General features: G+C 40.2%; 1 protein-coding gene across 1 annotated transcript; it reads right to left on the bottom strand.

Annotated features, from left to right (window-relative positions):
• Positions 1 to 1,235: 1,235 nt before the first annotated feature.
• LOC126203104 (protein Red) lies at positions 1,236 to 22,481 on the bottom strand. Its single transcript, XM_049937347.1, has 2 exons — positions 20,931 to 22,481; positions 1,236 to 1,515 (listed from the first exon to the last, which is right to left on the bottom strand). Exons 1-2 carry the CDS (start codon positions 22,283 to 22,285, stop codon positions 1,317 to 1,319), a joined length of 1,554 nt encoding a protein of 517 aa, XP_049793304.1. The 5' UTR covers positions 22,286 to 22,481; the 3' UTR covers positions 1,236 to 1,316.
• Between the last annotated feature and the right edge of the window lie 848 nt (positions 22,482 to 23,329).

Raw genomic sequence — 23,329 nt, 5'->3', positions numbered from 1 at the left:
AATGTGTAACAAAGGCGGTTTTACTCTAAAACAGTTTCTGTAGGACTACTTTCACTTATGGCCAAACTGTTCATATATATGTAGTCAGAATAGGCTTCTCAGTTCGATCCTTTCTTTTATTATTTAATTTAATTTACAAGGTACTTTAAAAACACTGGGAAAGAGAGAAAGTTAAGAGAGAGAATTTCAATGTTCATTTCTCTTTCGAACATTTGACGTTAAAACATATCCTTTCAAGCAGTATTACTGATCTATGAGAGTAAAAACATACAAGTTGCTAGGCTACTAATGGTGCAATGGAATAGAACAATGAATTGAAAAAAAAAAAAAAATAGTAACTAATCAAACATACACTGAGTTGTTCAAAACACTTTAGAAAACAGAAACATATAATTTGACCAACTTTATTGATTTCACACACATAATTTATTATGTATTATGGACTTCACATCTTAGAATTACACTAGGAGTAAAATATACAAACTAACTAACTAGAAATAAAATAAACAAAGCACTCAGGAAATGAATTTTGCTAATTTATTGGAAAAACTTTAAGAAAAACTCTGTAAAATTAAATTTTCTGGTCAGTTTCAATGTGTATTTGCACGAATTGTAAACTTTCATTAAACGCCCCTAACACTTAATCATCAAGGAAACATTTAACAAATTATTATATTCTTCTTATGAATATTTGTTTGTTTATTTAGCATCTAGTTATATTCCTCTTAAGAACTGTCTTGTTATATATCCATAAATGAGAAGACAGTTATTTACTTCAGGATCAATTTGCAGGGGGTATATTAGAGATTTGGGTTGTACCCTGAGATGACTGTAAGTGACATTACTTAAGACACTAAAAATAAAAAAGACCCTGAACTATACATATATTATTTAGAGATAACAAGTCTAGTTTTATATAAAAAATACCCAATTTGCGAAATTATGTATTCATTTCTAGCAAAATTATAGTGTGTTCCGTAAGTTCCTTTTACAAAGGAACAATACATTGTAAACAACACTAGGTATCTTAAAAGAAAAAGTTGTTAAGAGTCTACAAATGCATTCTCTCTCTCTCTCTCTCTCTCACACACACACACACACACACACACACACACACACACACACACACACACACAGAGAGAGAGAGAGAGAGAGAGAGAGAGAGAGAGAGAGAGAGAGAGAGTTAAATGAAAGAGAGACGATCAACTAGTAAGGAAAATAACAGCAATAAACAATTTTTATGCACAAAGGTATTGTAAGAGATACAGTTTATTGAATGACTGTTAGTCACAAGCAAATTCAAAAGGCAGAAAAAATTAATATTTCGGCTTTTTAAAGTCTGGTTCTGGACCCACTGGTCCTGGTATTCTTCTTTTCTGTATAATGTTTTGGATCTTCTGCCATTCACGATCCAATTCTGCTTTCTCATTTTTCTCTTTGTGGTATTTTCGTGTCCGGCGCCCATCTGCCATCTTCACTCCATACTGGAAGGCTGCCTTGGGCAATGCCTCTTTGCTGTATCAGAAACAATAAGAATGTACTATTTTCTTAATACAATACAAACAAAAAGAAAAGGTTATTCCAGAAAATCACTATTCAGTGTACAGGATGGTTACACTCAAACTTTTGCTACATGAGAGGCCTCCGCAAAAAACAAGTGACCATAGGACAATGGAACTTTGTGGAAACATTTGTAAGGATCTATAGAAGATAAATGACAAATAAACCAACGAGAAAAAAAAACAATCCACACTAGAAGGTGACATTTGTTAACTGTGTACAATGTTTACGTTCCTGGTTACAAAAGTCACTGAATATGATGACCATCTGCATCCACGACAGCCTGGAACCACACTAGAGATTGCTATACTACTGCCCAAAACATTTCAGGTGGGATGTTGGCTACTGCCCTCGCTATGGTCATCTTTAACCTCCAATATCTATTAGTGTCCTGATGATAAAGCCTGTCCTACAGGTAACCTAACAGCCAGATGTCACATGGGTCCAAATCTGGTGATCTTGGTTGCCATGCAGTTTGGAACAATCAGCCAAATGATTTGGTTTTCTCCAAATGTGTTATATAGTAACAGAGTCGCGTTATGAGCACTGTGAGGTGGTGCTCCGTCGTGCATCAAAACTGCTCAGTCCGAAGCACCTCTCTCCCATAGAGCAGGGATCACATGTTGGCAAAGCACATCACAATAACGTGCTGTACATGCAGCATGTCCTCAGTCCTTGGGGTCCGAGTTCCTCCTACATCACCATTCCAGTACCAGCGTCTAATGGCAAGTCACAACACAAACACTACTAGCAATGCACTTCCTGCAATGCACAGACTGAACATAAGTCCTATAAGATTGGGTACCCATTCAGTAAAAAGTTTTCTGTCTACACTAGTTCGGGTAGCAAAAGTTTCACTGTTGGGTTGGTGCATAAGTTCATAGCATTGTTCCCTAAATTAAACAAACATGACAGATACACATAACAGAGACTTTATGTCATGAATAATATATTCTCATCACTATTTACAACAGTCTGCCAACGCTGTAGTAACTTTTCAATTCTGTAACTGTAAAAATCATGTGGTCTTGAGACAAAGAACTCGTCGAGCCAAGTTTGGGCTGCATTTTCATCTGGAAAGTAGTTTATTGAAGTTGTCTGATAGAGAGAGAGAGGAAAGGTGAAAATCTGAGGGCGAGAGAGCAGGTTAATAAAGTGGGTGCAGAATGACTTCCCAACCCTCACTCCTGTATTTTTTTTTTTTGTCAGTCTAGCAGAACGCAGGATGCGTTATTGTGGAGTAGCGTTACTTCATACATCATTCCTGATCGCTGTTCTTGGACTGTGTCTGCAAGACGTCTCAGTTGTTGACAATAAATGTCAGCTGTGAAGGTTACACTTCACGGAAGCAATTCGTAGTACACCACACCATCGCTGGTCCACTAGATGCATAATGTCATCTTCTGTGGATGCATGCAGGTCTTTGTAGGGGGAGTTGCTGCTTTGTTTGGGCTCAACCATTCCTTTCTTCTCTTTATGTTATCATAAAGACAAGATTTCTTGTCACCAGTAAGGATACAAGATAGGAATGATTGGTGTTGTTCATGAGCCAACTGTTGGCAAGTAAGCAGAGATGCACATATGGTTACCCTCTGATTTATTTTTATTTTGAGTTAGACCATGTGGTAGCCACAACTGATTTCTGAATCTTCACCACTGATGCAAATGTCACGCAATCACGGAATGATCGCAGTTCATCACATTTGCCAGTTCTCGAGTACACTGACATGGATCATTGTGGATTAATACATTCAAACTATCTTCATTAAACCCCAAAGGCCTTCTTGAATGTGGAGAGTCACTAAAGTCAAAACGATCCTCCTTAAAATAAGAAAACCATTTTACTGCTATGCCCTATCCAATGGCATTATTCACACACACGGAGCAAATGTTTCTAGCTGCCCCCACTGCTGTCACCCACTTATTGAACTCAAACAGGAGACTGTGCCAGAAATGTTCCAATTTCTTCACTTGGCACTTCATTTTCTAGAGTCCACAGCTCCAGTCACTATCTCCAAATGACAATATGTAAACTCAAATAGCAACAGTGAAGTACAAATAAAGAATGACAATCGATAAATAAACCCACAGCAACTGGAATACCAACATGCAAAACAAAAATGCTACAAACTTATGCACCAAGCTAATATAGCCACCATGTATAATGGTCCTCTATATCAACACTTTGTATTACTGCAATAAAATCTTGGGGATGGGGCATTATGAAGCTTTAGCACGGATGTATAAAGGAAGTAGCCACTGCCCTGCAGAGGAAATCATCTTGACAACTGAGAGTTGTGATTTAAGAAGACAAAAAATGAAATTAGATCATGACAGGAAAACTGAACCCATCACACCTGAGAAACATACTATAAAAATACCACACTTTTCCTTTTAACTATTAACAACAGCTTAGTGCAATACAGACAGAATTGTAGGATATGGAAAAATAGGATATACAAATAGTTGATGTGATGGTGGAGGGGGGAGGACAAAATAGCTTCATTCTGCAAATAAACTAAAAGAAAGATGGTGAAAAAAATCATGAATTAAATATCATAGAATTCTTGGAATCTACTAAAGCTTTCATGGGAAGCAAAAAAAGGAATTGTTTAAGTTATTCATTTACAAGTTTATGTATTGTAATGGAGTGACAATAATTGTCCAGGAAAATATCTTGAAGGTAGATATAGGTGAAGACAGGAGAGTGGTGTAGGACAGGTGTCACAGAGTAAATAATGCAATGCAATTTGACAGATAAAAAAATCTACTCACCACACAATGACAGGGCAACACACACAAAAAAATATTTTACTTATGCAAGCTTTCGGAGCCAGTGGCTTCTTCTTCTAGCTGAAGGGGAAGGAAGAGGGGAGAAGTCAAATAAACTGGAAAGGTTTAGGAGAAAACACCCAGAACCCTGGGTCAGGGGACACTTACCAGATGGGATGAGAAGGGAAAAAAGTCTTTATAATCATGGCCTAACTCTCAATCGGTGAGGGAAAGATGACTGAGGTGAGCCTTTATCAGGAAATGCTCAGATAGCTACAAGGTATAAATTTTTATGGCCATTCATCATTGCAATTAATTTCTTTCAGTAATGAAGGTTTTTGTGTCTTAAAATATTTAAATGTAACACAGTATTCCTAGGGGAATTTTTTTTTCTTCTCCAGCAAAAGTTTCCTTCTTCCAGGAAGAAAGAGGAACTGGTTGCAAAGCATGTGGGGGACTAGTCATACAGATTCCAGGACAGAATTGTTACAGAAGTGGGAACAGATGCATTAATTGTCACCATCTTCAAAAGAGCACAAAGATCTGATCGTAGTAACAATCATCGAAAAGTTCTACCCAACCACTTTACACCCCAAGTTGAAAAATGTTTATCTGATACACAGTGTGGTTTCAGACCTAACCGATGGATCATTTAGATGATCTTCCAACCTGCACCAATACAAGAGAAGTGCAGGGAACAAAATCATTCACTGTATATCACCTTTTTACAGATTGCCAGAGCCTACTATGTGAGGTAGTGCAGTGGTTAGTACATAGGACTCGCATTCAGGAGGAAGGCAGTTCAATTTCTCATTTAGGTTTTCTGTGATTTGTCTAAAATCATTCAAGGAAAACACGTGGTTGGTCCTTATCAAAAGAAGACAGATGACTTCCTATGCCTTCCTCTGCCTCTAATGACCTCACAGTTGACAGGACATAAACACACAATTCTCCTTCCATACATGTGAAAGCCTTTAATTCAGTACAGTGAGACACACTGATGTGGATCCTTGGATTAACTGGCTGCCCACAAAAATATGTTGAGGTTTTTCAACTGCAGTGCAACAACATGAAAGGGACTTCTCAGTAATTGACAGATGTAAAACAGGAGTGTCTATTCACCATCACCTTAATCTCAATATATGTTTGTGCAACCATTCATACAGTCAAAGCAGAACTACTATTGTGTTTAGAAATAAGCACACAGGACCGGAGCATTACTTAACCAAGAGCCATGACAAGGCTATTTTCAACTAGTGTGATCAAACTCAACATACAGATAATGACATCATTTTGGCCAACTCAGGAGATGAGCTACATGTCATTCTCTACACCTTTAATGAAGCTTAAAAAACATCACCAGACATGATCTTAACATATAAAGACCCAAAACCTGTAACAGCCTATTTGTTATTGCCCAAGCAACACCTCCTGCCATCACAATCAGAGGTATGTTTCTGCACAGCGTACAGCATTTGCTTTACCTCAGCAGTCACATAGTCAACATGCGAAAACATGAATGTTAAATTTCAACACTGCCTCAAATGCACCACCACAGCTACAAATGGATATCTGATAATTGCAATCTCAGCACTGGAACTAAGTTGTAAGAGCACCAGTCTATTGTAATCTTTAACCTAACTTACAGCTCTGAAATGTGAATCACATACAAGAGGCTTGTAATTCTATTGGAGCAATATCATTTGCACTATATGAATTGAACATTGAAATACAATGGAAAGATGAACAAAATAACAGCAGTGTCCTAAATGAAACAAGTGCTACTAGCACCAAGGTGACATAATGAAAACATTAAGTTCAACAATTATGGATAGGATAGATTGCTACCCACTGTCAAAATGAAACACTGAACTGCAGACGGGCGCAATGAAAAGGCTGTTACAAACTGAACTTTTGGCCAAAGCCTTCTTCAGAAAAGAAAGGAAAACATATGCACACATTCCCATAAGAAGGCACACCTCGAGTGCACATGATCACTAACTCTTGCCACTCTGGCCAGAATACAAGTGTTGCGTTGAACAAAGGCAGGAATCTGGAATGGGACAGGGAAGCGAGAGAGATAGCATGGCACAGGCAGTGACAGAGATGACTGCTGTCTAGCAGGGCATGCAGGGACTAGAAGGAAGCAGGACAAAGCTGTCACGTGCAGTGTTGGGAGGCTGTGGGGGAACAGGAGGGAGCAGCTGAGAAGGAGAGGAGCTGAGAGGTTAAGAGATTGGTGGGTGTGCTGGCAGACAACAGCCAACTACGATGGTGAGGGAACGTGGATTGGTAGGTGGTGACACTAGGATGTGGAAACTGTTGGGTGGAGGGTGTGGGGACAGTAGATCATTGTAGGTTACGACCAGGATGATTTTGGGAGCAGAGAATATGTTGTAAAGACAACTACCATCTGCACAGTTCCGAAATGCTGCTGGTGGAGGGAAGGATCTGGATGGTCCAGGTTGTGAAGTAGTCATTGAAATCAAACATATTATGTTCAGCTGCATGTTGTGCCAATGGTGTCCCACTTTGGTCTTGGCCAAGGTTTGGTGGTGGCTATTTATAAGTGTGGACAACTGGCTGGTAGTCATATACCAATGTAAAAGCTTTGCAGTGATAGCAGCTTAGCTGGTGTATCAAATGGGCACTTTCAAAGGTGGCTCAGTCTCTGATGAGGTAGGATAAGCCCGTGACAGGACTGGAATAGAAAGTGCTGGGTGGGTGGACTGGGCATGTCTCGCACCTAGATCTTCCAGAGGGATATGATTCTTGTGGGATGGGCTGGTATTGGGAGTGGCACAGGGATGGACTAGGATATTGTGATGGTTGGGTGGACAACATAACACCACTTAAGAAGGGGTGGGAAGGATCTTAGATACTATATCTCTCATTTCAGGGTGTGATAGTAGATAACCAAAGCCCTGACAAAGTATAAGGTCCAGTTGTTCCTGCCTGCAGTGGTACTGGGTGATGAAGGAGATGCTCCTTTGTAATCAGTTCTTGGGGCTGATGGGAGGATTGGAGGGGCGTGGGAATACTGAAAGGAAATCAGATTGTGGACCAGGAGATGGTGCCTGCCTGTGAAGGCCTTTATGGGACCTTCAGCATATTGGTCAAGGAAATTCTTGTCACAGCAGATACACTGCCCCAGGTGGCCAGGCTGCATGGGACAGATTTTTTGGTGTGGGAAGGACAGCACCATCCAAATGCAGTTACTATTGTGGTTTTAATGTTGATAGAGGTGTTGTCGGAGGTATCAGAGATGAGGAAGTCAACATCCAGGAAGGTGGCACATTGGGTTGAAGAGGATCAGGTGAAGTGGATGGGAGAGGTGGTGTTGAGGTTGTGAAAAAATAAGGATACAGTGTCTTTGCCCTGAATCCAGATCATGAAGATATCATCAATGATGTACTGCGAAATTGTTTTTATACCTTCTCTTCAAAGGAAAATTAGTTATATGTTAGGATACAGTTAGGAAAGTGTATGAGGAAGGAGGTAGTGGATTTGGAGACTGAAGGATGTTGGGGAAGGTAGTGATCAATAGTGGCAAGATCATAGGTATGAGGGATATTGCTGTATGTGGGAGTGGCAACAACAGTGACAAATAGTGATCCAGGAGGTAAGGAAAGGTTTCTATCTTTGATGTGGGAGGCTAGATTTTGGGTAATTGGTTGGTAGTGTTGGTCAATGAGGGGTGAAACTCTTTCATTAAGGGCACAATAACCAGATAAAATGGGGTGTCTACGATTGTTAGGTTTGTGGATTTTTGGGAGCATGCAGATAGTGGGTATGTGGGGTGTCATAGAGGTAAGGAGGACAAAAGATTCAGGTGAGAAGTTTTGGGAAAGACCTAATCCTTTAAGCAAGGATTGGAGGTTATGTTGAACTTCTGGGATGGAAGCACTCTGGCAGAGCTTATGGGTGGAGAAGTGAGACAACTGGCAGAAACCTTCAGCCAGGTAGTCACTGTTATTCATAACAGCATTGGTGGAACCTTTGTCTGTATGTAGAATGATTATGTGAGGAGCTATTTTGAGGCTGGTAGGGTTGTCCTTTGTTCTGCTGAAAGGTTGGTGTTCTTAGGAAGGGACTTTGGTTGGTTGGTTGATTTGGGGGAGAGGACCAACCACCGAGGTAATCAGTCCCATTGGATTAGGGAAGGGTGGGAAAGGAAGTCGGCCATGCCCTTTCAAATGAACCATCCTGGCATTTGCCTGAAGCAATTTAGGAAAATCATGGAAAACCTAAATCAGAATGGCTGGATGCGAGTTTAAACCATTGTCCTCTTGAATGTATGTCCATTGTAAAAGGACTGTGGGGAGGGTGGTCAGGTGGAAGGGGGGTTAGGATCGTGGTTGGATGGCAGTATAAACTGGGAGAGTCAGGGTTCAATGTTGGGATTATGTTGGCTTTTGTTGGAGGGATTGGTGACAAAGCAGTGTTTTGAATGCAGGGATCAGGAGGAGGAGAGTAGGTCCTTGACAAGTCCAACATTTTTAAAATTGGGTTTACGGCTGAGAGGTGAGGCCTTTGGATAGGACTGAAACTTTTGTGGGCTGAGGATTTTGGTGGAAAGGTTAACAACGGTGTTCCAGAATTGTCTTGGTCTTGGATTTAAAGGAGTGTTGGTAGGGAGATGTGGCAAATTGAAAAGATCAGCTAGACTGGGTCTGGGTGCTATGAGATGTTGACAAGTTGGAACACTGGATTGGATAATGGAGCAGGTTTATTAACTTATGGAAGTCATGTGTCGAATGCTCTTCCAGTTGCCAGAAAGCACGGGATTCAGTTTCATCAGGAAGAGCATTCCAGACACTGCCTCCATAAGTTATCCAATCTGCTGACATTCTACAGCTGCCTTGGGGCACCACTATTCAACCCCTATCCTACCCACAGTGTTCCTCCTCGCCACACCTCACAGCACTCAGCTATTGCATAGTTGACTTTTTCAGCTAGTGTTGTCTCCCAAATCTCACTACGAACACTCTATTAAATCCAGAGCCTAGACAATCCCAGAACACTGTTGTTAACATTTCCATCAAATTACTCAGCCCCACAAAAGTTTCAGTCCTACCCAAAGGCCCCACTTTCAGCCCTACACCCAAATTTAAAAATGCTGAACGTATCAAAGACTTACTCTCCTTCTCCCAATCCCTGCAATGGAAACACTTCTTTGCCAACAATTCTGCCAACCAAGTCCCAATACTGAACCCTGGATCCCTCAGTTCATACCACAATCCAACCATGATTCTCCCTCCCTTCCACCCACCCACCTAACCAACCCATTCCTTTCCTGCAACCTGGGCTCTCTATGCTTCTCCATGTCATTTCCTAAGAACATCAAAATTTCAGCAGAAGTAAGGACAGCCATACACAGCCTCAAAACAGATTGTCACCTAATCATCCTACCTACAGCCAAAAGTTCCACCAGGTTTCACCTGGTGAAAGGCCTCTGCCAATTGTCTCACACCTCCACCTATAAACTCTGCCAAGTGATTCCATCCAATAAGTGCAACATAACTTCCAATACCTGCTCACAGCATTAGGTCCTTCCCAGAACTTTTTCCTTGAGATCATTTCCCACCTCACCCCTATGGCACCCCACACACCCACCTTCTACATGCTTCCCCAAAATCACCAATCCCAACAATCCTGAACACCAGATTGTTATTGTAACCTCACTGAAAGAATTTCAGTTCTCACTGACCAACACCTCCAACCAATTGCCCAAAACTCAGCCTTCTACATCAAAGATACCAACCCCTTCCTTCACCAACTTTCCATCACTCCTACCTCCTGGATCCCTACTCATCATAGTTCACACCACCTCCCTATACCCCAACATCCCTCATGCCTATGGTCTTGCCACTATTGATCACTAACTCTCCCAACATCCTTCACTCTCCAAACCCACTAACTCACATACTTTACAAACTTTATCCTAACATACAACTACTACTCCTTTGCATGGACAGTATACAAACAAATCTGCAGCACAGCAATGGGCACCCAATGGCACACCCTATGTCAACCTGTTCATGAGCCACCGACAGGAAACCTTCCTAGCCTGCCAAAACCCCAAACTCCTCCCTGTTGAGGTTCATTGAAGATATCTTCATGATATGAACTCAGAGCCGAGACATCTTATTCTGTGTGCTAACGCACTCACCAGTCATTTTCCCCTCTCTGCCTCTCTCCTTTTTTACACCCTGTTCTCCCCCCCCCTCCCCTCCCCCCCCCCCCCAGCCTCCTGATGCTGGTGCTGGCAGTCTTGTTCAAGTCCCTGCATGTTCTACTAGGTACTGATCTTCTCTCCCCCTACCAATACCCCACTGTCCCTCCACCTTTCCTGCCCCAGTGGGCACACGTGTGTGTGCGTGGGGTTCCTTTCTTTCTGAAAGAAGGCTTTGGCCAAAATCTCTGTGAGTAGCAGATTTTCTGTTGCGCCTGTCTGAAACTTAAAGCATCACCTTTACGGTGAATAACGATCTATCCTTTCCGTAATTGTTGATATTCCAACCTAGACTTCCCACTGTTTCAAACATCAACTTCGACAAACTGGTCACGTGGTCCATATGTAACACGTCATCTCCCTAAGCAAATCCTGTACGTTCATCTCGTGGATGGACGATACACTCAGAGAGGAGAATGTAAAAGGTGTAAGGATTCTCTGAAATAAAACAGCCATAAATCTTAATTAATATGGTAAACTGGGAGGCTATTGCATTGATCTGACAAGCACGGCATTGATTTGGTTGTGAAGGACCATAATACTTCAAACAGGCACTTAGAATACATGAAGTGTATGAGTAATAGGCAAGTAAGAAACATTAGACCCTGGAATAAGCTATGGATGTTTCAAGTGTCTGCCAACATTGCGGTAGAGTTTATGGCTCCAGAATTTGTCCATACAGTCACCAGAGAACTCTCAATAAATGAGCTCCTGAGGTCCCAAAATAAGATATCATACTTGTTAGTCAACAGTAGCCTATGATGATTCGATAAAACAGGGGGTCTGAAATAAATGATTAACTTTTGTAGTTGGGGATTCACAGTGGTGTATATTAAGATGTGTTTTACTTAAGGTGAAATCAATGGCAACAGAGCATACTTTTTTTTGTTCCAATTTTTTGTGTATGTGGCCTCAGGCTCGTTCAATGTAGATGCAGTCTGTAAGTTAAACACTGAGACTATGGGTGTAATAATAACATACAAACATGGCACACATATTTTTTAAATTTCTGGCATGAGCTGAAGCACACAATTTTCACAGTACTCCTCTTGTAGATGACCAACCAGCTGCAATTGCAATAGAAGCTTTACTGTTACATAGATTTTAGTCAAAGGGAGCCATAACATCTTTCAAAAAAGAAATAAATGACTACTTCTATGACTGCAAATATTGTGGCTGGAATAGTGTATGCCAGTTTGCTAGTAAGTTACTTTGATTTTGTGTATTGGGGTTATGCATTTACGTTAGGTATTATTGGCACTGTGTGTCACACATCATTCATTGTCAGCTGCAATGGGGGATGACACGCTGTGCACAATCAAGTTTTTGCCGCTTTCTGGTTTGATCGCAGAACTCGTTCAATGACATGTCTGTCATTAACATATGAATTTGACCAAAGTCCCTGCTTCTCACACTAGGGACCTTTATATGTGGCATTGTCACATGTGGTGATCCATACATAGGGACACCTCGCTCAAGACTTCTAGGTTGGCCATGTGAAATATTTTTTGGTTACTTACTATTTTTGTCGTCAGTCTTCCATTGATATCTGTGCACATGACACTGAAATAAGTGACCGCTGTGTTAGACTGGTTTCCATTTACTAGAATAGCATGTTCTGAATTAATTAAGTATAGGGAGAAGATGGCAGAGATGGCAAGGGGTGGTGGTGGTAGTGGAAATCGAGACTCTCAGTTTGATGAAAGGAAGTTTGTGAGGGCTGGTTCTTGTGTAGGTTTGTGGATGGGGAGGGGGCGGGGGCTGTGCCAGAGGATCGGTTTTCAGATGTTTTTCTGGTGGCTGGGTTTTCAGATGCTTTTAGGTGGCTGACCATAGAACTAAATGGGTATTAGTGGGTTTAATTGAAGATTACACTGAACGAGGCATGACTGTAGTTTCAAATGTTTTTTCATCGTATAAGGATTTTGGAGAAAGGGGGTATGGTCATTTAGTTGTACACACTGTATTCACTTTAAAGATTATAGTAATAGGGCATGTATCAATACAATAGAAGGATATTGTGGGGCTATTAAATCCACTATAGGAAGAGGGAGAATGCACTCTTCCACATTGTAGTCTCATTAGATGAGTACTGCTGGTGGAAGTGTGTCCTAAATAATTAGCATGTATTTTGTCATTTTCTGGGCGGATTAGGGAAAAGTGGATAGCCTGAGAGTTGTCAGTCGAATAGCTTATTGTTGGTGTAGTTTGTGTGGGGTGGAGTAGGTGTTGGGAGGGAGACATTGGGGAGTTAATCACAGTTGTTTTCTAAGGTTAGGTCTTTCTTTGTTTGCAAGGCATTAATGTTGTTAACTTTGTTAGCTGTATTTTGATTTGGGTATTGTATTGGCTAGGCTGGATTGATGTCTTTGGGGGGGAGGAGGGTGTTATGGATAGTTTGGAGGATGTGTGTGTGTCGGTTCTGAGCACTATGGGACTTAACATCATCTGAGGTCATCAGTCCCTGATATATATATATATATATATATATATATATATATATATATATTGTGTGTGTGTGTGTGTGTGAGAGAGAGAGAGAGAGAGAGAGAGAGAGAGAGAGAGAGAGAGATGTGGTGTGCGTGTGCCCGTTGATTGGGGGTGGCTAACCTAATTTTGTGTGTCAGTACTTCTGGCTGGTAAGTGTATTTTTTTCTTGTTTTATTTGCTTTTACTTGCATTGTGTATAGTATGTTTGTTTAGGTTTATAGTTGCTTGTATATTTTGATTGGTGACGTGAAATGTTCAGGTCTGCATTTTTGATTTGTGGGTTTTTCAGTATTGAGGGAATCTTTCAAGCTATGTAGGTAAAGTGCATATTGTGATACCTGTTATTTGAGCTGTGTGCAGATTTTTTTTTTAACTGTAGGCTTTGTTTGAGCTACACAGGTCCATTGAAATGTACACTTCGTATGGTTTTTATATTCATAGCACTGTGTTGAATGTTGATCATTTTTTGTGCTTGATTTTGTGGATAATATTTGTTTTGGGACAGTGCCATTATTGGCAATGTCATGTATTTAGCTTGACCCCACATTAAACCTTCCACTGTTACTTTCCACATTTGTCCAATTAGTTTAATTTTATTGCTGGAGTTAAATATTTTGCATCATTTTTATCATTGTTTGCAGATTTATTTAGTGATGCCATTTTGTATGTGCTGGAAACAGAGGATGTCCGCCATCCTGATGATGCCACGGGTCAAAACAGATGGATGGAATGAGAACTTCCAGTACTGCCCAAATCCGCACCAATTTCATACTTCCAGAGTCTGTTTTTAGCTCTGTAAAGCAATCTCATTCCTAGCTACATATTTACAGTGTTTACATTTAAAAACTTAAAGAAACTTTTGCAATAACATCGATTAGATATGCAAGTTAAATTCCTTTTCTTTAAAATGGATCCTTGGGACAAAACAGGTATGTAGAGATCTGATATAAAGGACGATAATGAGAAAAATGGGGGTTTGCATTCTGATTATGGAGCATTATATCTGCCGTCATTAGCATTTCAACATCTGGGAAGAGACAAATCATTTACCTGCCAAAATATTTTATTCTGTAAAATTACAAGTAGACAGAATGGCTACCAAGCACTCATCTTCTATCATCACTGGACTGAAGAAGGCACAATACTTTCCAATGTACTATTTTGACTTACTCTCTCTGACACCCACACCTTCACCTTTGTCCTGCCTAGTCCTCATGATAAGGTCGCCACTCCTAGCCTGGGATCTGAGTGACCTGCCCCTGCTTCCCAAACCTATCCTCCTTTCTTTCCTGATAAAAGAACTGACAGTAAAGTTACAAGATAGGTAATAACTTTTTATTTTTTTTGAAAGTGTCTATTGTCACTACTGAAATTTTAGTTGGTTGGTTGATTCAGAGAATGAGACCAAACAGCGAGGTCATCAGTTCCTGAAATTTTGGCTTCTGACAGGAAGTACTGGTCACCTATTCTGTCTCCTTGCAATATTACAGTTTTCTCAAGTGAAAACTCCTTTCAAGAGAAATAACTTACTTTTCAGATATGAGATAAGTATACATAATCAAAATATACGTATCAGTTTCACAAAAATTATGATAATTTTAAGAGGTGACTCACTAACAATTGGTTCCTCAGAATTGAGGGAACCAACTCGATTAGATCCCAATGTCCAATCTTTATATGCATGCTGTGCACCTCTAACTAGCCATAAGGATCTCCTCATAAGGAATACATACGGACGGGATGCTCACCAAACTGGACAGCAGGCAGCATGATAAATCAATCTATCCTCTGAAGTACATGTACCACAGAAGACACAAAGACAGACTGACGGTAGCAGGGGTTGAGCTGGCTGACATAGTTTGCAGCACCGGAATTTGTTGGTGGTAAGTGACCCCCGCCCCCCCCTTTCTCACTCTCTCTCTCCCCCCCCCCCTCCCGCCCCCTCAAGTTGTGATGTTTTACGTATATATGGTGCATTGAAAGTGTTTTAATTTATGCAGAGACGTTTGATTTGTGGATTTTTGAGGTTGTGGTTTTCGTTTTATTTTTCATACTTGTAGGTGTTGGTTTTTTGGTATCAATAGTTGTGTCTGACCTATATAGGTCACCAGAAATGACCGATTCCCATTTTCATAGTTGTAGGTGTTGGTGTTTTGGTATCATCATCTGTGGTTGACTTATCTTGTCAAGGGAAATGTCCGATTCCAATTCTCATAGTTGTAGTTGTAGGTGTTGATGTTTCGGTATTGTCACCTGTAACTGATGTAGTCAAGGGAAATGTCCATTTCCTGCATATTTTGTTGGTGTAGTGGAATGTTGTAATTTTTTTCCCTCCTTTCTTTTTGTTCGTCATTTTGTGTTTTAGGTTCGTGGTTTGTTTTTTTCTATTATATTTAGCTTGTTCTCTCCCTAAAATCCCCAGTTTCCCACAGTTGTCCCATTAGTTTTATTGTACTTTTGGAGGGAGATGATCTGGTCTTATTTATATGTATTTTTGTGTTTGTTGCAGCGTGTTTGTAGTGACGTCATAGGTGCCATATTGGAGACGCTTAGAAGAACCATTTCCGCCATAGTGATGACGTCATGGGCCAAGGCAGATGGGTGGAATGACACTTCTGTAATCCCCAGCTTAGTTTAGTTATGTCATGTTCCATGGATCATTTTCACGATTATTTTATCAATATGATGTGAAACAAGTCAGATTATCACACACACACGAATAGTGCTAATATTAATATTACTGAAATTTTTAGTTCTACACATGCAACTACATTTAGAGGTACTATATTATTATTATTATTATTATTTTACCAGTTCTGAAACAAACTCGTCCATAGAATAGAAGGAGTTGTCCAAAAGTAATGATTTTAAGCTAGGTTTAAAACTTGATCTGCCAAACACTTTATGTTGTTGGGCAAATGATCGAAGATTTTCGTTGCTGAATACTGTACTCATTTTTTAGCAACTGACAGCTTCAATAACGGATAGGAAAGGTCATTTTTCCCTCTAGTGTTGTATGTATGAACATCACTGTTCTTCGCGAATTGAGATGGATTACTTATAACGAATTTCATTTCCAAATGTATGTACTCTGATGGTGAAGTTAAAATACCTACCTCCTTGAATAGGTGCCTACATGATGTCCTTGGGCAATTCTCTTTTGTGCAATCAATACTTTATGTCTAAGTAGTGAGTTACCCCAGAAAACTATTGCATAAGACATTTCTGAGTGGAAATATGCAAAGTATGTTAGGAGGCTGTTCCGTTTATTACCAAGACTAGCGATTATACGAAGAGTGAAAGAAGCTGAACTTAACTGTTTGAGAAGCTCAGTAATATGCGTCTTCCAGTTCAAGTTGTAATCAATGTGATCACCCAAAAATTTGGAGAAATCTACCCTGTTAACTGAGCCATGTTCATATTCTACATCAATTGTCTGTATGACTATTTGGAGTACAGAACTGGATATAGTGAGTTTTTTTCAAAATTAAGGAACAGTCCATTTTCTGAAAACCACATAATAATTCTTTGAAAGACATCCTTAACAATATCTTCAGCTGCTTTTTCTGGAATGGGATTTATATAACACTCATGCCATCTGCAAAAAGTACTAGTTCTGCTTGCTGAACATTAAGTGAGAGGTCATTCACATGAATAAGGAACAGCAGAGGACCAAAATTGAACCCTGTGTGACTCCCTTTGTGATAACTCCCCATTCGCTAAAATTTACCACCCTCCCAACATTATATGTATTATTCAGTACAACTTTTTGCTTTCTGTTCATTAAGTATGATTCAAACCAGATGTGTGTATAGCCTTGAATTCCATAAAACTTGAGTTTTTCCAATTCCATAAAAAATGAGTTTTTCTAAGAGTGTGACATGATCCACACAGTCAAATGCCTTGGAAAGATCACAAAAATACCAACTGGTGATAATTTGTTATTTAGGGCTTGTACTATTTGATGGGTAAATGTGTAGATAGCATTCTCAGTCGAATAACCCTTCCGGAATCCAAACTGTGACATGCTGAGTAAATTATTTTCACTTAAATGTGAGACTACTCTTGAATAGCTAACTTTTTCAAATATTTTAAAAAATGAAGTCAGCAATGAAACTGGTCTATAATTATTTAAGTCATTCTTGTCCCCTTTCTTATGAAGAGGTTTCACAATTGCGTATTTCAATCTGTCTGGAAAAATTCCCTGTGCCAGTGAAGCATTACATATATCACTAAGGACTCCACTTATTAAATTAGAACAACACTTCAAAATTCTGTCAGAGACTCCATCAACACCACATGAGCTCTTGTTTTTCACTATATTTATAATTCCCTTAATTTCAATGGGGGGTGTTGGTGCTATTTTTTAAAGGCCTAAGTCCTGGGGAATGACATTTTTAACATATGTCTTTGCTTTTCCAACTGAACCCTTTAACCCTATTTTTGCTGCTACATTCAGAAAGTGATTGTTAAAAATACTTGCAACTTGTGAATTATCACTCACAACATCATCATTTAGCTTTATTGCTATGGTATGCTGTACACTGTCAGGCTGCCCCATCTCCAGTTTGACAATGTTCCATATAGTTTTAATTTTATTTTTCACATTATTAATTTCTGTCAGAATACATAAGCTTCTCGACTTCTTAATGGCTTTCCTTAAAATATTACAGTATCTTTTGTAGCAAGCAAGTAATGTCGGATACTGACTTATTTTGGCCTGCCCATATATTTCCCTCTTCCTCTTATACGATATCTTAATTTCCTTAGTAATCGATGGCTTATTTGACTGTAAAATCGCTTTTTTGGATAACATTTCAGGTGGAGTATGGCATTAGCGTCATTTTCTGTGTATACTTCATCCCATTCTACCTCTTCTAGGCTGCTCTTAAAATTCTGTACCCTGTTCGCATCAATAAGCCCCCTGCCTTGTATGAACCTGCCTGAAGCCTGTAAGGTGCTATGTGTTATTTCCATTAACTGTGCACCATGATCAGATAGCCCATTAACAATTGGGTATACATTAATTGTTTCAGCCACAGGGAAATACGGAAGCATCCGATCCCGCCCGTCTGCTTTGACCCATGACGTCACAAATATGGCGGAAACAACCATAAACCACAATTCCAATATGGCGCATATAAAGTCATTAGGTACACATTACGAGGACGAAAATACATCGTAAAACACACACACACACACACACACACACACACACACACACACACACACACACACACACACACGCGCGCGCGCGTGTTCCACAAACAGCCTAATGACACTAACGGGACAAGCGCTGGAAATAGGGGGTTTTTGGGTGGGGACAAACTAAATATAAACAAATTTAGACACCCACCCCCATAAAAAAAAACACGCAAAACGACAAAAAAAACGACATCACAAAACTCCCCAAATACCACTAAACACAATATCATCTGGAATCGGACACTTCCCTTGACCTATATAGCACAACAGCAGCCCCTGATCTCATAAATTGGGATCGAACACTACCCTTGACCTGTTATCCTTACATCTCCACATACAGCCGTCGCTGGTCCGAGACGCTGGAACTTTAAGTAAGCCTCATTTCTTCACGACATACTGAACACTTCACGACTTCATCCAAAAATCCGAATAATTGAAGAAATTTTATTAGAGACAACGCACTGTCCCCCATCATAGCCGACAACCGGAAACTGTTGACCCTGTCAGTCATATCCATACCCACCAAAGACAAAAAAAAAGCAATTTACCAAAATTCACACAAGACGCCACACTCGCAAACTAAACCAAAAACATCACCAAACACACCAACAGAGAGCACCGCCGATTGCATCAAAACGACACCTACAAATGCGCCACTCTCACAAATTAAATTATGCGCCGTCGTAACGTCACACACCACAACAGCCTTACGTCACGCGTCAAAGCCGACGGGTGGGATCGGACGCTTCTGTCTATGAAAATGTTATCAATAAATGACCTACTATCCTACTGCACACGAGTTGGAAAATTTACAACAGATACTAGATTGAAACAACCAAACAAAGATTCTAGCTCGTTTTTCCTATCCGTATCTTTTAAGAAATCTACATTAAAATCACCACAAACAACTAACTGCTTCTTTTTGTCTGGCAGGTGGCTCAGTAATGCCTCTAGATTTTTCATGAATAGCTGAAGGTACCTTGATGGTATCTGTAGATTGTTACAATTACTACAGAAGTATATTGCAGTAGCAACTCACAGGCACATGCATCAAGGATATGATCTACACAAAAACTATTTGTTTCAATATTTTTGACTTCGTATCCAGTTTTTATATACGTAACAACTCCTCCTTTTTCTATGTAGACTTTACATGAATAAGATGCTAATCTGTAAACTCTTAAATTTAACTTCTCCATCCCTGCAGTTACATGGTGTTCAGAGACACACACAACTTCAATACATTCAGAATTTACCCCATTTTCTAGGCATACAAGAAGATCATCTATCTTATTTTTCAATCCTCTGATGTTCTGATGAAACACACAAATTTTATTTCTATGGATACTGCTACAGACATTATGGCAATGTTCTGTTTCAGTCTCTTTCAATACTCTGTGTCCGTAACCTGACTTTTTTAACCTGAAAAATGTGTCCCTCTGACTCCAGTAATCACAGGTATTTTGTCTTGTGTGCCCCCCTTACATTTTCTGCAAGAAGATCAACTAATCTATCCTTCCCGCCCCTATTCAGATGCAAGCCATACCTAGTGTAACCCCACCTCCCTATTGCATCAACAGGCACAGCACAGATACGAGATATAGGCTAGTTTCTGCCAACAGTAATCCCCCAGCACTCTGTTAACACGGTTGACAGCCGTATTAAGCCAGGGCTAGTCATGGTGCTGCAAAACATCCACAAACCCCACAGGAGTGTGAGCTGTTGCTGCTCCTATTACACCCAGGTTACACCTAATAATGTAGTTCGAATTGCTAGCCAGGCTGTTTCCTGTACCTCCTAATATAAGAACAAGGCCCTAACCATCAAAATCTTTGCAAAAGGCCCCTATGTTTTCTGTAACCTGGCTAAGCTTAGCAGTAGGTTTCACACTGATTGTGACCTGGTACTCGACTCCTAGCCTACACCTGTCCCACGACTGCTACCTAACAGCGGGACTCTTTTCTTTCTGCTTGACTTTACTCCCAACCTAGCATTACAATTGTTACTACGAGTCTGCTGCACCTTACTTTGCTCAAAAACTGTTTGAGGCTCTTCTGCTTCAGGTAACAAATCAAACTGATTGCTCACTATCATCTGAAAAGTGATTTATGAAGTTTTCTCCTTCTGACTACGACTTGTTACCTGACCTGTTCCCAGCTATCATTGTCTCTTTCCATCTTCAACCTGTCTAATTCGAAGTACACCATTTCTAGTTCAGCCCGAAGGGCACAAATCAGCTCAGTACACCAGGAAGACTGATGATGATAAGGTATATCTATCTAGACTTCACTCAGTGAGTATCAGAACTAATTCACCGCAAAGATTTAACAGTACGCCTAAAAATGAGATAATAAATTTCAATTAAATTATGAACGTCACTCTAAACATTTCCAAGTAACCTAAAACAAATATCACATAAGCCACGACTAAAGAATAAATGCTAAAGGTTATACTTGCTCGAAAGAAACACACTAAACATATAGAAGACAGCACACAATGTAACAAAATGTGACACTTCAATCATAGGGAGACGTCATAATTTCTGGATTTGTCAAAACAATTTTTAATTCCTGAATCAGTCACATTTATATTTTTATATTACAACAACACAATATAAAAATACAAATTTGATTTCACCAGGAAATAACAATTGCTTAATACTTCATACCTGTTCATATAATCAGAATATTCTTCTTGTGTATCAAAATCCCATCGTCCAATTGGACCCTTTTTATTGCCGAGATCCATTTTAGTATAATCAACTTCATCATCTGAATCATCAATAGCATCCTGCATCTCTTCAAGTCCGGGGTAGCATTCTGCATAGCCCTCCGGCTCAGCTGCCAAACGAGTAAGCAATTGCTGGGCACGACTAGGTTCTTGTCGTCTCGCTTGAGGGGCAGGAGCTGTAGCTGCTTGTGGTGGAGGTGGTTCAGGCTCTCGGTGTTCTTCAACTGTTGGGCGATCATCTAGCACATCATCACCATCTCCTTCGCCGGGCTTCTCAAAGTATGGGCCAGAACGGACTGTCCTTCCATCTTGGCGACGCCCAGTTGGAATATAGTCTCCAATTTCTCCATATATACTGTCATCCTGTGGCTGTGCTAGTTTCTTTCCAGCAGCTGCAGCTCCTTTCTTCTTTCCTTTCCTTCCATGTCGACCACCAGCACGCAGATATGACAATATTTGAGCCAACTTATTTATGACAATGTCATTTGTGGTAAGTGTGGCAGTTGATTCAAGAGCAGGAACGTCCTGTCGACTACGTATCAAAGTAGTTGGAATATCACTTTCAGCTAATTCGTCTTCCAAGTCTACAACATATGCCATGCGGCCAGGTACAAATAGCTCATTGCGTTCAGCTGGTCTCATCTTAAAAACAGCTCTGTATATATTCCGACCAAGCCTCGTCTTGAACTGCATCTCTTCTTCCTCGTCTTTGCGTTCTTTTTTTGTTTTTACAAGCTTCTCCATTTCTTCCTCTTGTTCTTGTTCTTTCGCTTGGATCTCAGAACGAACCTTTTGAAGAAGAGCATAATCCAAGCCTTTCACAAGATGGGTATGTTCCATATCACCTCCCAAGAATTTGGATTCCTGAATCATCTGCCTTCGTCGTTCTGCAGCATCCATTCCAGATTTAAGATCAGGAGCAACAGCTCTATACCCACTAGCTGTTGAGAGTGGATCTTCTGCCTGATAATCTGGATTGGCACCATCACGCCTTTCGCCAGCCCTGTCTCTGTACTTTTTCGCCAATTCGGCCATTTTATCATCTTCTTGCTTTTTGAGCTTTGCATAAAAGCTTTTCTTTTTACGCCGTCTCTCCGCTCTGTCTTCACCTTCAGCATCTGGAGTTGGTGGTACAGCATCCCTTGATGGAGCAGTAGGCAGTGACGATGGAACAGACGACCTTGGTGTCATGAGAAGTTTCCTAAAATCTTCATTCGTTAGCCTTTGGGATCTATCAGGTGGAATCTGCGCCTCCTCCTCAGTTTTTATCGAGCCGTACTCGTTTTCTGGCATCTTGATGTTTTGCAATTTATCACACGAAATTGACTTTCACTATTAATCCGCGGCACACGAAGGTGTCTTTCAATCTCTAAACGATAAAAAGCACACGTTCAAAAAATTAAGTTTCTAAAGGTATGTTACTGAAACATATTTCTTAATAACAAGTACAGCCAGAATCATCTGACGTAAATTACAACTAACAACACAGCAGCGATGCTTAAGTAAGCAAAGATATATCAAGCAATTTCTTCGGTCATATCTATGGTCGAAAAACAATTTAGAATCTTTAATCTCCTTGGAAACCGCGTAAGGATGGTATGACATCGCTGATCTCAAACATTCGGTTTGGTTGTACGATCTCTGGTTAGCAGCCGGTTAAGCTCTATTCTAGGAATAGCGAGAGAAACGCGTTGTGCGAATCCGGAATAACTCCTAACTAGAGAATAAACTCAGGATTACCTAACTGACGATTTCTAGCCGTTTAGGGTCAGTTGTACAATCTCCGGTTAAAGCCTGAGATAGCTTACTGAGAAATATGCTATCCATGAAGAAACTTAGAGTTTGTACGACATCATTTTATTCGCCGGTTAGTTATTTTCCGAATAGCGTTCACGTTCAATTAAGTTGACAACAACTTAAGAGCACACTGGATATTTTCGCGTACATTATTTCATATTTATTTTAATCGGTGCCTGCAAAAATCGCATTTCTATTGTGAACGATAATCGTTCCAGATCGCAAAATTATTCGTTTGAGGATACTTTGAGACTGGTAGATACTATAGACGAGTTCAAGAGTATAGTACAAAACACGAAAACTTCTGCGATCTCGTTCAATGAAAACATTAATGCAAAGCATTTAAGGTTGCAGGGTACTTGCATGTATATCGGTGTAACGATCTATCGTAAAATTAGTTAAAGGATCAGGGTTGTTCGACCAGATCATTCTAGATTTCCGAATGAGGTATGGGAAAACTATGCAACAGTTTCCATCCGTAAGTAACTTCACACAAATCGACAGAGGACTACAACATATGCACGATTTTTTTATCCTGAG

The sequence above is a fragment of the Schistocerca nitens genome, chromosome 9 (assembly GCF_023898315.1).
Source record: "Schistocerca nitens isolate TAMUIC-IGC-003100 chromosome 9, iqSchNite1.1, whole genome shotgun sequence".
NCBI classification, from domain to species: domain Eukaryota; kingdom Metazoa; phylum Arthropoda; class Insecta; order Orthoptera; family Acrididae; genus Schistocerca; species Schistocerca nitens.
This window is presented reverse-complemented; position numbering and strand designations above follow the sequence as displayed.